The sequence below is a fragment of the Gambusia affinis genome, linkage group LG16, assembly GCF_019740435.1.
Source record: "Gambusia affinis linkage group LG16, SWU_Gaff_1.0, whole genome shotgun sequence".
Classification (NCBI taxonomy): Eukaryota; Metazoa; Chordata; class Actinopteri; order Cyprinodontiformes; family Poeciliidae; genus Gambusia; species Gambusia affinis.
In genome coordinates, this window is record NC_057883.1 from 544,125 (window position 1) to 560,488 (window position 16,364).

Genomic DNA, 16,364 nt, shown 5'->3' on the forward strand with positions numbered 1-16,364 from the left:
ATTGGCCAACAGTTGATAGTGTTCAGTGGTCCGGGAGAGGGCTGCATGGGTCCATCGCCACAAACGATGACACCGGCAAAGATGATGGTGCACAGATGGTACTGAGAGTCCCTGTTCCTGAGAGGGAAACAGAGGCGGTTAATACGCCAAGAACATTTCAAACCTGGTAAGGGAGTTGTGGGAGTATTCTACCCAAGGTAGATGCTGAGTTGTTAGTTATGATACAGCGCAGGGCTGCCTCCAATTCCTGGTTGACCCTCTCAGTCTGGCCGTTGGTCTGTGGGAGGAAGCCAGATGAAAGGCTGACTCCTAAGTGGCTCTTAAGGCTCAACAGAAGGCATGCCAGACCCTGAATGGCAAACAGGTCAAGGAAAGTCCAACAATAAACAACCCTCCAGTTACTTGTGCCCTCTGCCTGTCCCAGGATGACCCTGGTCACAAATTTCATTGTTATAGACTGGGGCGCCCAGTCTATAACAATGTCTAGGGGTACACCATGTAACCGAACCACATGGTGCACCAGAAGGTTGGCATTTTCCATGGCAGTCGGCAAGTTGGGTAATACTACAAAATGGGCAGACTTAGAAAACCGGTCAACAATGGCTAAAATAACAGTAACCTTCAGATGGGGGAAGCCCTGTAACAAAGTCCACTGAAATTTTTGACCAGGGTCATCCTGGGACAGGCAGAGGGCACAAGTAACTGGAGGGTTGTTTATTGTTGGACTTTCCTTGATTACAGGTGGTGCAGGAGGAAACATACTGACAGGTGTCTTGAGCCACAGATGACCACCAGTAATGGCTCTGCAATAAGATGTACCCCTGGATGGCAGGCAAACTTAGAAGCATGGATCCACTGGAGAACCTTTGGACAAGCACTTTCTGGAACAAACAAATGGTTGGGAGGACAGTCCACCAGGGTGGGTTGTTTTGGTTGAGCCTGTCTCACCAGCTGTTCAGTCTCCTAGGAGAGTGCAGCCACCACACATGAAGCTGGTAAGACACTGTCTGGTTCCTTTTCTAGAGCCTCCGGTTCAAAATGATGAGACTGCATTGGGTTGTCAGTTCTTTGAGCCAGGTCGGTAAGTCAAGACAAAGTTGAATCTTGAGTAAAATAATAACCATCTGGCGTGGCGTGGAGTTAACTTTTAGGCAGACTAAATGTAGGACACATTTTTCTGATCAGTCCAAACTACAAACGGTTGTGTGCCCCTACTCCAGTGGTCGATGCATCCACTTCCAAAACAAACTGCCGGGATCTGGTTGAATGAGGACTGGTGGGGAAGAGAACAGTAGTTTAAGTTCCTTGAAGGCCACTGCTGCCTCTGGGAGCCATGTGAAGGGCTGCTTGATAGAAATGAGTCAAGTTAGTGGCTGGGAAGCAATGTTGAAGTCCATAATGAACTTACGATAGAAATTCAAAAAACCCAGAAAATGCTGGAGTTGCTTACGTGTATTGGGTTCTGGCCATTCCACCACTGCCTTGGTCTTGGCAGGATCAGCTTTGATTTGTCCATCCTCAATGACAAACCCCAGGAAGTTAACTGGAGAGACCAGTTTGAAGACGACTCTGTCATTCTGTGACAGTCAGGTGTGTTCCACCTATTTGCTTGGGTTCGTCACAAGGGGGCGCTGGAGCCCGTGACTGGGCCAGCGGAATGACAGGGGTGGTGCTGCTGCATTCCACAATGGGCAGAAACAGCAGAGGAAGCACTGAAGCTGACTTGCGGGGCCGATCCCAGAGTCACTCACATAGCCTGTTGTCAAGACAGATAGACATTGAGATTAGTGAGTTCACGTCCTTGGCATCATCACTGATGAACAGGCCATCCTTCAAGGCATCATTTAAGGCTTAATACACTCCTTTGAGCACCTCGTTCCATTTTGTGTCGACAGCCAGTGTGCAAAACTCCACTGAGAACTCAGCCGCACTATGGGAGCCTTGGCAAAGTCTAAGCAGATGTTTAGAGGCAGCTATCACCCGTCCCCAACATGATCCAGGTGATCGAACACCTTGCTTATTTCTTCAGAGAAATGTCCAAAGGTAAGGGAAATTAAAGGTATCCATCCATCCATCTTCTTCCGCTTATCTAGGGTCGGGTCGCGGGGGTAGCAGCTTCAGAAGGGAGGCCCAGATTTCCCTCTCCCCAGCCACTACTTCCAGCTCCTCCGGAGGAATCCCAAGGCATTCCCAGGCCAGCCAAGAGACATAGTCCCTCAAGCGTGTCCTGGGTCTTCCCCGGGGTTTCCTCCTGGTGGGACGTGCCCGGAACACCTAACCAGGGAGGCATCCAGGAGGCATCCTAACCAAATGCCCGAGCCACCTCAACTGGCCCCTCTCGACGTGAAGGAGCAGCGGCTCTACTCTGAGTCCCTCCCGGATGACTGAGCTTCTCACCCTATCTCTAAGGGAGAGCCCAGCCACCCTACGGAGAAAACACATTTCGGCCGCTTGTATACGCGATCTCGTTCTTTCGGTCATGACACAAAGCTCATGACCATAGATGAGGGTGAGAACGTAGATCCACCGGTAAATCGAGAGCTTCGCTTTTTGGCTCAGCTCTCTCTTCACCACGACGGACTAGTACAACGCCCGCTTGACGGCAGACGCTGCGCCCATCCACCTGTCGATCTCCCGCTCCCTTCTTCCCCCATTCGTGAACAAGATCCCGAGATACTTGAACTCCTCCACTTGGGGCAGGTTAAATTAAAGGTATAGTAGAATCAAACCCTAGCACCCAGGCTGAAGCCTGATTCCTCAATAGTGCCATGACATAATTTATCTTGGATAAATCGGAGGCAAAACCATTGGTTGTTGGTCAGATACCATATGTGGTGTGTGGTGTTAATGTTATGCATAGTTAAAGACTACAAATGGCCACCTGTGGTGACGTCATAAAGGGTCAGGCTTAAGTAGTCCAGGTGATGCTGATTGTGGTAATGAAGTCTATGCTGGATGTTTGGTGATCCGGGAATAAACCGATAACGATGATACAGTTTGACTCAGCGCAGTTTTCTTAAAAACATGACATGGTGTCAGGAGTGCTGTAAATCATCGGAGGCTGCAATTCTACTGGAGACATGGCTGATGACAACGTACAAGGAGTCGCTTCATGTGCAACGTTCAGCATCCAGCCGCCGGAATCTTTCGACTTCACAAAGCCGCAGGAGTGGGCCAAGTGGATACGGCGATTCGAACGGTTTCGTTTGGCAAGTAACTTGAATTCTAGTTCTCAGGAGAATCAAGTTAACACGCTCATTTATTGCATGGGAGACGAGGCAGATGATGTTCTGCGAGGATTAGCATTACCAACTGACCAAAGAAACACGTATCAAGGAGTTCGTGATGGATTTCAAGCTTCCTTCGTTGTTAAGAAAAATGTCATTTACGAGCGAGCCAGGTTTAACATGCACAAACAAGAGGAGCATGAAACCGTAGATGCCTTTGTTACTTCACTGTATGTGCTAGCAGAACATTGTAGTTATGGAGCGCTACATGATGAACTGATTCGTGACAGACTGGTGGTGGGATTGCAGGATAAAAGATTATCTGAGCGTATGCAGCTCGACCCAGATTTGACACTGGAAAAGGCCATTAACTCGGCGAGACAAAGTGAAGAGGTGAAACGGCAGCAATCCTGTCTGCGTAGTGGCATCAGATCGGAGACAGAAAATGGAAAATCTGTCGACAGGGTGTACAAAAGCAGTGCTAAGCATGCCAAGGCTAAATACCAACCTAAGTTGCACACTACTACAAATAATAAAAGGGAGATTTCTCAATGTTATAAGTGTGGCTGCTCTCCATCCCATCCCAAACTTGACTGTCCAGCAAATGGGGAAAAATGTCATTTATGTGGGAAAAAGGGACATTATAAGAGGGTGTGTAGAACGCTCAAGACTGTACATGCTGTTGAAAAAGATGACTCTTTGTTTTTAGGCAGTATTACAAAGGGAGATGAGCCTTGGAGGGTGAATGTTGAAATAAATAAAAGAAACATCTCATTTAAGATTGACACTGGTGCTGATGTTACGGTCCTGCCATACGCCATGTACAAAGACATCTATAGAGACAAGAGTTCCCCCCTTCTGAAAAAAGCTACCAGGCAGCTACTGGGACCAGGGAGAAATGCACTGGATATTGTGGGGGTTGCTGAGTTGTTAATGAAAAAAGGAGAAAAAGAGATACAAGAAAGTGTGTATATTATGAGACACCTGCAAACTGCACTTTTGGGTAGACCAGCCATTCAGAAGCTGGAGCTTGTAGCTAGATTAAATGAGATAACTGCTGAAACATTAAAAACTAGCTATCCAAAGCTATGCAGTGGCTTGGGAGAGGTGAAACAGCCTTATGCCATCAAACTGAAACCAGGAGCTCAACCATTTTCATTAAAGACACCCAGAAGGATTCCACTTCCTTTGATGGACAAAGTCAAGCAAGAACTGTCCCGTATGGAAAGTTTGGGGGTGATCAGTAGAGTTGAGGAGCCAACTGATTGGTGCTCAGGAATGGTGGTTGTTCCTAAAAAGACAGGGGCTGTATGCATATGTGTTGACCTCACCAAGCCGAATGAGTCTGTGTGCAGAGAGAAGTATATTCTTCCCTCTGTAGATGAAACACTCGGTAAGCTAGCAGGAGCTAACATTTTCAGTAAATTAGATGCTAATATGGGGTTCTGGCAGATCCCTTTAACGGAAGATACTGCAAAATATACAACTTTTATTACACCTTTTGGTCGTTATTATTTTAAACGGCTACCCTTCGGTATTGCTTCTGCCCCTGAGCATTTCCAGAACAGAATGGTAACAGAGGTTACGGAGGGATTAGATGGTGTAGTTTGCCACATGGATGATGTGTTGGTGTGGGGGAGAACACAGGAAGAGCATGATGCTCGTCTGCATACCGTTCTTGGAAAGATTCAAGAAGCCGGTATTACATTGAACATTGATAAATGTGATCTTTCAAAGCAGAGTGTAACATTTTTGGGTCATATTATTTCTGTTAATGGAGTCAGTCCTGATCCAAATAAAACAGAAGCTGTGAGAAAAATGAAAGAACCAAGAAATGTGAGTGAACTAAGAAGTTTCCTTGGAATGGTTAACCAGCTGGGGAGGTTTATTCCACAGTTGGCAGAGCGAGACAAGCCTTTGAGGGATCTCTTGTCAAAGAAAAACTGTTGGATATGGGGAGTTGATCAAGCTAGAGCATTTCAAGAACTGAAGGAGTTGCTTTCATCCCCGCCAGTGTTAGCCATGTATGATACAAACCGGGAATGTAAAGTTTCGGCAGATGCGTCAGCTTATGGTCTGGGGAGTGTGCTGCTCCAAAAGTGGGGTCAGGAGTGGAGACCTGTTGCATATGTGTCACGATCTCTAACACAGACTGAGCAGAGATATGCACAAGTGGAAAAAGAAGCTTTAAGTCTTACTTGGGCTTGTGAAAGATTCAGTAATTATCTCATTGGCAAACATTTCCAAATGGAGACAGATCATAAACCACTTCTGAGTCTTTTGAGTTCCCAGATGTTAGATGATCTTCCGCCACGTATTCAGCGTTTTAGAATGCGTCTCATGAGATATTCCTATTCCATCTCATATGTGCCAGGGAAACATCTGTGGACAGCTGACACACTGTCACGTGCCCCTATGTTAGAAAACTTATCAACAACTGAAACAAAGTTGGTTGAAGATTCAAAAATTTATGTAGATAATGTGATCCAAAACCTGCCTGCAAGCACTGGCTACCTTGAAGAGCTGAGACAGGAGCTGAAAAGGGACAGTATATGTGCACGTGTGATGCAGCTGTGTGAGGAAGGATGGCCTACACATTACAACAGTGAACCAGCACTCAGACTGTATTGGGCTGAAAAGGCATTTCTTACAGTGAATGATGGTCTTTTGTTAAAAGGAGAAAGACTTGTTATTCCTTCAACTATGAGAAATGATGTGCTCATGAAACTACATGAGGGACATCAGGGAGTGGTGAAATGCCGAGAACGAGCACAGCAGTCAGTGTGGTGGCCTGGACTGAGCCAGCAGCTAAAAGAACTGGTTCTAAAATGCCACACCTGCAACAGAGAGAAAGAAAATCCCACAGAGCCATTGATGCCATCACAGTATCCAGACAGACCATGGCAAAAACTTGGGGCCGATCTGTTTACTTTGCAAGGGAAAAATTATATTCTGGTTGTGGATTATGCATCAAGATTTGTGGAAATTGCTCAACTAAGTCCCACAAGATCAGTAGATGTGATTCCTCACCTGAAATCTATGTTTGCACGTCACGGCATTCCAGAAGTAATGATCACAGATAATGGTCCTCAGTTTTCCTGTGCTGCTTTTGCTACATTTGCTAAGTTATATGGATTTAGCCATATTATAAGTAGCCCAAGATATCCACAAAGTAATGGGGAAGCTGAACGTGCAGTTAAAACCATAAAGAACTTGTTGAAGAAAGCAGCTGATCCATATCTAGCCTTACTCGCCTACAGAGCAACACCACTTTGGAATGGGTACAGTCCAGCAGAGCTCCTTATGGGAAGAAGGCTTCGCACGACTGTGCCAACACTTCCATCTTTGTTGAGGCCAGTTCTTCCAAAAAGTAAGATCATTGCTCAAAAAGAAAAGGAGAGAAGGTTAAAGGATGCAGAGAGATATGATTCACGCCACAGAGCAAGAGTTCTTAGTAAACTTACTCCAGGACAAGGCGTGTGGATTAAAGATCAAGGCACAAGCGGAGCAGTGGTTACCAGTCATTCTACTCCACGGTCATACATTGTGGAAGGACCACATGGATTGATTAGGCGAAATCGTCGTCATTTGGTTACCATGGAGCCTTCGACAGAGCCAGAAGTACCGGAAGGTGATGTTGTTGCAGAACAAGTTCCACCGAGTTCTGAGGAATCTTCACAGCAGAGCTTTCCTGAACTTTCACCTACTCCTAGAACCAGGTTTGGGAGACGGGTTGTGAAACCAGATAGACTGAATTTGTAGCTAAGGGAAAAGAAATGATTGATGTAAATGTTATGTTAAAAATTTAAATATGTATTTCTATTTATTGTAGCTTTTTCTTCTAGCTCTAGGTAGAAACAGACCTTCCAGCTATAGAGGCAGAATAATCCTCTAAGGTCTGTTGAATCAATGGTAGTCCACCCATTGATTCTAGAGAGGGGAGAAGTGGTGTTAATGTTATGCATAGTTAAAGACTACAAATGGCCACCTGTGGTGACGTCATAAAGCGACAGGCTTAAGTAGTCCAGGTGATGCTGATTGTGGTAATGAAGTCTATGCTGGATGTTTGGTGATCTGGGAATAAACCGATAACGATGATACAGTTTGACTCAGCGCAGTTTTCTTAAAAACACGACACCATACAGCATTGTAACAGAAAATCTGGCATTTTGACAGCTCACCTGAGAATGGTGGGTGATCAGATTTATATGGAGCTCAAGAAGTTACTGGAGTGGGGACAGCAGGAGGTTCGGCCAGTGAGGAGGCGGGTTATGGAGCAGCCGAAGCTTCTGATGACCCTGGAAAAGAGGTAAGCATTGAGGTTAGTTTAGCTACCTGTGAGGAGAACTGCGAAATTTCCAGATGGAGAGCTTGGCTGGCTGTTTCCAGTCCAGAGAGCCGATGTCTGTTTTTCCCTAGCAAAACGCCTTGTTGGCCTATGATGTCCCTCAGGGATGCAGTGGATTCCTGTTCAGTCGGGTTCATGTTGTTTGGTCAGATTGGTCTGACACGATCTAGGCACTGATGGATGCAGGGACTCATCAGTGAATACAGAGCAGGTGTTTATTGAGGGATTAGCTTTTTCACAGTCAGACAGACCAGAGCCAGGGACTCCAAATCCAGGTCAGCCGGTTACAGATCTCAGGGTCAGACAGACAGAGGGTCAAAAGCTAGGAGGTCCAAATCCAGTGGAGTAGGTCAGAATCAGGGACAGGAAGGGCAACTTGACAGAAGGGAAGAGACAGACAGGTTAGTAACCAGGCAAATTGCTAAAGTAGCTACAGCAAGCCTGAAGGTGTTACCGCTGAGGGTTTCACAACAATCTGACGCTGTGCAGGAGGGAGATCTGTTCTTATATGGCAGCAGCTGGAGATGATGATCAGATGTGAGTGGTCACTGTTCAGTAGCAGCTGTGACAATCCCAGATTCCCTGCAGTCAGATTGCGTCTTTCCAATCCTAGATCAGTTTTCACCACATAATAATTTCTCTTCACCCCAGCAACTAGTAAAGGTTCATCCATCCATTATCTAAAACGCTTATCCATGTAGAGTCTAGACGGGTGCTGGTGCCTATCCCAAGCAGTCAACATCTGAGAGGCAGGGTTCACAGGGGGCAGGTCACCAGTCCCTTGCAGGACACTCATAAAGGTGTTTGTTTTTTGAAGATGCACCAAACAGAATGCTGAGGCCAATTTCTTATTGTTTTGGAAAGTTTTGATTGATTCTCTTTAACAGAATATTATATTAATAACATATACTGAATACTTTTTACTCCTTTTTTAATGGTAGGAGCAGTGGTGATGTCACACTGTGTGAGAAAGCAGTTGCTAAGAAATAGAGCTTTACTAAAGGAACTACTACTGCCTTTACCATTTTACTTTTCTGTAGTATTGAAAATAATGCTGGTTCAGTGCTCCTGTTTTTTTGTATCACTCTTTATTGTTAAAACTCCAATCAGTTCTGGGAGATGTACCTTCACACTGAGTAAGGTTCTTTCACATGAAGAAACCTATGGAGGTTTCTTCATGTGAAAAGGGCATTTTCCTTCATGCTGTCGAAACATGCAACTGAAAACACTGTGAGAAATTCCTGAAAAGTCAATGTCAAAGTTACAAGCAGTCATTCACTGCTGCTAAATGAAGGAGGAAATCCTCCAAATCAGTGACTTTTTGTAATCTGCTGGGTTTCTTTAGGTAGAAAAAACAACGTGATTGCATTGTTTTATAGTTGGGATCAATTGAAATGTATGTATGACTGGACTGAATTGACTTAGTTTTTCTTTTTTTACAATTGATTTGTGTTTTTTTATATATAGATAAACTGATTTAACTGTTATATTTTAAATAACACTGAATTAAAATATATCACATTCTAAACATCCACCACAAGCAGAAGTTGTGGTGTGCTTATAAAAACATTCTACTTCTGTTGTCCTTAACTTCATTTGAAACAACTAAAAAATCTATCTAGAATTTTTGGGACTCTGGATTAACAATGTAAATATTTTTATACACATAGATTATCTACTCAAAGATGACTTTGCAAGCATGAGACTACATTTTGGCCATATATTGGGAGAAAAGGAAAAATCCCCATTTTTAATTTTTTTTATAAATCACAAATTGGTTCAAAGAATCTGTGATCAGAGTAGAATATTTCAGTTCAGGATTTACTGGTCAATATTTTTCAGATTTCATGCTTGTTTGACTCTAGGTCCATTTCACTCTGACCATGTTCAGAGTTTGGCAGTGTTGCAAATGTAATCTGCTGCTGTCATGGTGGTGCTTCGAGACAGACTTTACTTTAAAGGGAAATTGTGGACCTTTAACATAGCGAGATGTAATGCTACACACCTAATGTCTGTAACTACGGTGGCCCTGAGGTGCAAACCACTTCAACAAATTGAAAAACAACAACATTGACGAAGCACAATTACAAATTACAAAAACGCAGCAACATTAACAAAACGGATGAGGTATGTCCCAGTGGGAGACCTGAGAAATCGCTGATTGGACCATAGACATGAATAGGTAGACTGAGTCCTATGTTATGTCGCCGCCATCTTGAAAGTGGCAGTGGAGTGAACAATCCCTATTTCATGTGCTGGCATTCATATTATAGTGAGTCACTATAATATGAATGTCAGTGACATTCATTAACTTAAAATATTTTGTAGAATGGCGCTTTATGAAGTTCGGACCATTTACTTTTATTAGCTTACTGGCAGCTACGCCACTTTCAATAGGGTGTATCGCAGCAATGTGAGGCATCTACTTATTCAAGCAATACCTTCCGGTTCAAAAGCAAAAAAGTAGTATTGTCCAATCAGTGATTTCTCAGGTCTCCCACTGGGATATACCTCTTCCGTTTTTTCAATGTCGTTTTGTTTTTCAATTTGTTGAAGTGGTTTGTACCTCAGGGCCACTGTATGTAACTGAGGTTTATTATAAACTTGAAATTGTGTTTATACAGTATGTGTATTACAGTATGTGTATTTTGTGTGGATAAGACTTGATGCCATACTAGATTTGTAACCCTAACCCATTTTGATGATCACAGGAAATGAACAAACAGGAACTCCCCTCTTTGCTTGAGGCTGCACTTTGCAAGCTAAAGCAAATTTCTGAGAAATATTCAAGCAAATCTGCTCTCGGTAAGTAAGAACTAATAGGTGGAACATGGGATTTTTTCTGGAAGTATTTAATCTCTGTTGATCTTTACTTATCAGCTCCCGATTACCACCATGTAAGTCAGCAGGTGAAGCAACTTGAGGAGAACACTGCTGTTGTTTTGGAGGAGGTGTCATCTGCCAAGATCCTGATTGGCCGGATTCTGTCTGCCTGGAACTCATACATTGACTGTTTGAGTTCACTTCAGGCTTGGCTTGAACAGAGCTCTGCAATGCACAATCAAGGCAGAATATTAATGGTATTACACTCAAACATTTAGTTTGGAATTATGACAGAGTCAGTTCAAACCAAATGACAGGCTATTACTTGAAGTGAATATTAGATCTTAAGTTAGGAGGCACTGACGAGAACTATGTATCCACTGATAAAGTATCCACCCATCTATTTTCTGTTCACCCTTGTCCCTAATGGGATCAGGAGGGTTGCTGGTTCCTCTCCAGCTACGTTCCAGGTGAGAGGCGGGTCACCCTGGACAGGTCACCAGTCTGTTGCAGGGCAACGCAGAGACATACAGGACACACAACCATTCACACACACACTCACACCTAGGGAGAATTTAGAGAGACCATTTAACCTGACAGTCGTGTTTTTGGACTGTGGGAGGAAGCCGGAGAACCCGGAGAGAACCCACCGTGCACAGGGAGAACATGCAAACTCCATGCAGAAAGACCCCGGCCGGGGAATCGAACCCAGGACCTTCTTGCTGCAAGGCAACAGCTCTACCAACTGCACCACTGTGCAGCGCTCTGATAAAGTATCATTAGCACAATTTGGTAGCACAATGCTTTGCGGTCTGACTGAAAACGGATTATATATTTTAGTTTCTGATCGGCTGATCAAGACCAACTGAGCCAAAAACTGTTTACAGCTGGCTACTGCATCAGCACCTGCACAGATGTAGCAGTAGAAATCTATTTGGATTTACACTGTAAAAAAATATTCTGTAATTTTACGGTAAAAATGGCAAAATATCAACAGTTCCTGGCCATAATATCTGAAACATTTGATTACCGTAGAAAATACATGGAATTACTGTAAATCAACACTGCAAAAAACCTCAGTAAATATTTTTATTTATTTAATAGATATATCTGATAATAATAAATCATGGTGCTACCAATATTTTTGTGACAGATTTCTGCTTGTCCTGCATTGGTATAGAATGGTTTTCTGGAAGCAATGCATCACAAATAAGCACTGTCCAATCCAACAATACGTATCAATTAGCAGGCATATAAAAGACATAAAAATAATTAACTATAGAAGCTATATACATTAAGAAATTGTATTTAAGCCTCAGCGCTACATGAAGCTCATTTCGAAATGAGCTTCATGTAGCAAGTTAAAAACAATATTTTGCAACATGTAAATCAAGTAAATTAAGTCCAATGTTAGGTCTATGTAAACTAAACAGTTTACATGTCAGTAAATATATATATACAAATGGTTATGCTCTTAGTTGCCAGAGTGACACAATAACGGCTTCATGAGCTTAGAGGTTCAAACTGCCGAAAAAAATGATGGATTCCATCTGCTAAAATATTTCTTGCCATCTTCAATGTCCTTTCTGCAAACAGTTGAGATAAGCTTTTTGTGGTTTAACTACGATTTTACATTGTCATTAAAACAAATCTTAAAATTTGTGTTTTAGTCTACAGCTCATGTGACCATACCAGCCAGAAAATGAAACGTTAAAACACTCAACAGTTATCTTGTAATAATAACAATAATTATAACATTTTTTGAAAGTTCACAAGTGTAAGTTTTTTTCTTTCCTGGTGTGGCTTATTTTCAGGTGCACTCAGTAGTCTGGAAATTGTGATACATGTTTGACGCATTCCTTACTTTAATTAATCTAACACTATGTAAATAATTATCTCAAACACATAAGAACAGAGTTTACAGTTGCTTATAATCTTACCAGCAGCTGGACATACAACTTTAACATGACCAGCAGGACACTTTCTTTTCCATTGGTACAGTATTTCTAATTTCTGCTGCTGCATGGTTTTCTACAGGTAACATCTGAGTCGATGAGTGAGTGGGGCTCTAGGCACGCCCATTTAAATGAGCTGGCTAATTTCCTGATAGAGTCAACAGACCCTCAGACCAGTAGAGGTCTGGCAGAAGAGCTATGGAAACTCAACAAGCACTGGGCAGAGTGTGTCAAAGAAAACACTTTGGTAAGTCATTCAAGAAACAAAATGTGATTTGTAATGTTCTAGATTCACATATTTGTTTTTATCTTACAAATGACTGCTGAGAGGGATCTTGGCTGCATTTTTACTGATGAAGAGTTGTTGAATGTACTTTCAAATAATGGAAAATCTATTAAAGAATCGAGAGGGAAATGTACGCACTATAAGATTTTATTTCACCCCATCCAGGCTCCATAGAATGGGCCTGCTCGCCAATAACTTATGCTGGAAATGTAAAACGGAACCAGGAACTTTTATACATGCGACATGGGAGTGTAAATGCATCTACCCATTCTGGAAAGAAGTGTTACAACTAGGGTGACCAGATTTGGGTTTCTGAAAAGGAGGACACTTCTTTTTGTTGGGGGCACATGCGCCAACGGGGTAATCACAATGCACTGTAAGCTATGTAATGTGTTTTAAGGCAGTTGACCAAAATCGCGGACGATTTTTAAATTTCCCCCCGGACAATTTTTTAGGTCTGAAAAGTAGGACATGTCCGGGAAAAAGAGGACGTCTGGTCACCCTAGTTACAACACATTGGAAAGTGGATATTTGTGGGGATACCCATGTCACCAAGACTTTGCTTATTGGGAGATCAAACAGTGATGCCTAATATGTCAAAACACCAAAGCACAGTGGTGCAGGTGGGGACGGTCACGGCTGCCAGAATAATCCTCAGACTAGGGAAATCCTCAACTGTTCCGAATATTAAAAACTGGTTGGAGTTGATGTTGGAAATAGTGTCATATGAACAAATGCTGCCCAAGTCAAATAATGTTACGACCCGTCTAGGCGTGGCCAGATCATAACATAAAGGATCCATCCTCTTCAGATCCCAAGCAACCAACACACACTGAGTTGAACATTTTACAATTATATTTATTTTAAAGAGATGTATTTTTTCAATTGAAATGTTACAAATGGAGCGTATGACTTCAGAATGAGCTAATGCCGAAAACAACAAACAAAAGGAAACTATCTGAATATTAATCAACTTACCTAATTAAAAGTAAATAAACCAAATGACAACAACTTACCTCCCTAACTAAAAAAAACATGAGAAAACTAGGGAAACAGAAATGGCAGCTCACTCCTACAAACTCCAGAACGTTACATGATTGAACAGTTGGTCGGTTGGGATGAGCCGAGGATGGATGGCAGGACGTCCGCGTCACCAGCTTTTATATCCGTCACCTCCGGAAGCGACCAATCGGACGTCCCCCGTCGTTCTCCAGGCACCAATCAATAAAAGGCACCTGCACACTCATTTCCATAATGAAGTTAAACGACCCCAGTCGTAACACATAGAAAACTTCACAAAATCCTGGAACAGTTTTCTTTTCTGCAATACTGGGACAAGTCAATTCCTGTGATGAACTGCTGTTTTGGAAAGTATTGACGAGTGATTATTTCTGTTTACTGTGGTTGTTTCTGCTAACATCGAGGATATTTGTACGTGCCATTTTTTATTTATTTATTTATTTTTTTGTGAAACTTTTATTGATTAGATATGCGCTGACCTGGCGGTATTGTTTTGTTTTGCTCTGTTCTATTTGTGTTTTTTATTTATTTATGTTATTAGGGGACTTGGGAGTTGGGAGAGGTTGTATAGATGTATGCCTTAAAATAATAAAAACTTTAATAGTTACAAATGAAGGCTGAATTGTGTCACCCAGGGTGGCAGAAACATGTGCATGTTGTGCTTTCTTTGAATTTTTTTTTTTTTTCATAACTTCATTACTGCCTTTCTGGAATGGAAGGCAGTAATCTTTGGATAACTGTTTCTTGTTTTGGATACTGTGTACTTGGACAGATTACGAGGGTGTCTGGGGCATCTGCAATATGAGTTCGCCCTGCAATTAATGGGTTGCCCTCATTGTTTGCATCCCTGGGCAAGACACTCAACCCACCTTGCCTGTTCATGTTGTTGCTTCTGTCAGTATTTACGAAAAGAGTTCACCAGTGTTATTTTGGTAGCTGTTTACATTCCACCCTCAGCTATTGGCGATAATGCATGTGATGACATCAGTTCCATAGTTGCTAAGATACAGACAAAATATCCTAATGCATTTGTGGCAATGTGTCCAGGATGCATATGTCTCCAAAACAAGACCTCCTCTGTGGAAATCGGATCATAATCTTGTTTTTCTCTGCTCTGGATTCAAACTCCTTGTGAAGAGACTACCTATTAGGAAGATTACTGTTAGTACAGGAAGTTGGTCACAGGAAGCGGAAGAGGCCCTACAATGTTGTTTTGAAGCAACTGATTGGAGTGCTATTTGCCAGGGAGATGGAGATGACATCAGTGCCATGACTGAGTATTTGACCAAATACATAAACTTCTGTGTAGACAGCGTCATCCCTCTACAGGCCTACTCTAACATCCAGCTGGCTTAAAGAGCCAAGCAGGACACTCACATCTGATGCAGTCTGACCACCTGTCACTGTTTTTGTTTCCTGCATATACACACCTGAGAAAATCGGAACGTAACACGATGAGAACCATCACAAGCTGGCCTGACGATGCCTCTCTGCAGCTGCAGGATGGACAAAGTCCTATCAAGACCTGCACTGGCAATGTTACAGGGAAAAAAATATCTGGATCTTCCCAAACAAAAAAGCATGTTCTAAATCTTCTGCAGCCTTGAACAGTTTTAGTTCCAGGAGTAACATGGTTTAACTACAACCAAGAGTGATGCGTGGGAGACAGAAATTTCAATTTCCCTGCAGAAAGGTTTCTGTCTGTCCGTCCGTCCGACCTCTCACACACACTCTGTCTTCTCAGGAGAACACAACAGCACCCCTTGCAGATTTGCCAACAAACTGTCAGGATCTCCAATATTTGATAAGAGAGGCTACTCTGATTCTGAAAGAGCCTCTAGAAGCAATGGCAGGTCCTTTGAGAGTGCGCAGGAATCACTTACAGGTCAGACCAACAGAGACATCACCCGTACATTGCAGATAATGTTCATTTGCTTTCTTTTCATTTTCTAACAAGATTTCCTCAGCTAAAATGTATTTCCCCACCATTAGCTCATGCTAAAGAAGATAAAAGAAGTAAATCTTGGGGCTCTTGAGCCATCTGCAGAATGGCCACTGGATCAGCTTCAGAAACTTAGACATGCTATACCTGAAGTAAGAATGAGTATCCTTGCATTTGTCTTTTTGATATTTTTCCAACTACAGTATGTTTATTTTTGTAGTTTTCTTTCATAAATATTACATATGACAAGCACAAATATGTTAAGATATCACTCCCCTTTACTATTTTTGCCTTAGGTAATGCAAACCTTATTTGAAGCTGAACAAGTTTGTGCAGAGCTCCAGCATAGTGTGTCTGGGTTGGACACAAGACTAGCTGAACTTCTACTCTGGGAAATGGAGGCCAGGGAGCTGTATGAGGTGCTTAGAGCCAGAAATCAACAACAAAATCTACAGGGACAGGACCCAAGAGCGAGGGTATGATGCCCCATGGAACAAAAATGTATTCTACCCTAAGGTCTTTTTTGAGAAATTTATGCTTATGCTTATTATGCAACATTTCCATTTGCAGGTTGTCATTTCCCGAGGTCTACAGCTGGAGGGCCAGGTGGTCACAGAGGAGCAAGACCTGCAGGTCATAATTATGACTATGCAGAAAACTACGCCTATCCAATACCTTTATGCCTCTGCAATGCAGAAACGAGTTCAAAATGCTGTTGCCCAGTCCCAGGCCAGTTGTTTTTCCACAAATGCACATTGACTTA

At 42.7% G+C, this 16,364-nt stretch overlaps 1 protein-coding gene across 7 annotated transcripts in view; it reads left to right on the plus strand.

The window, feature by feature from the left end:
* Positions 1-16,364, plus strand: part of LOC122845669 (nesprin-2-like) — a 283,421-nt gene that overhangs the window by 59,517 nt on the left and 207,540 nt on the right. For all 7 annotated transcript variants that reach the window (XM_044141999.1, XM_044142000.1, XM_044142004.1 and 4 more), the window contains exons 16-22: positions 10,287-10,380; positions 10,456-10,655; positions 12,436-12,600; positions 15,404-15,544; positions 15,652-15,753; positions 15,898-16,077; positions 16,172-16,330. In XM_044141999.1, coding sequence (XP_043997934.1) covers positions 10,287-10,380; positions 10,456-10,655; positions 12,436-12,600; positions 15,404-15,544; positions 15,652-15,753; positions 15,898-16,077; positions 16,172-16,330 — 1,041 coding nt within the window. The remainder of the gene's footprint in view (positions 1-10,286; positions 10,381-10,455; positions 10,656-12,435; positions 12,601-15,403; positions 15,545-15,651; positions 15,754-15,897; positions 16,078-16,171; positions 16,331-16,364) is intronic.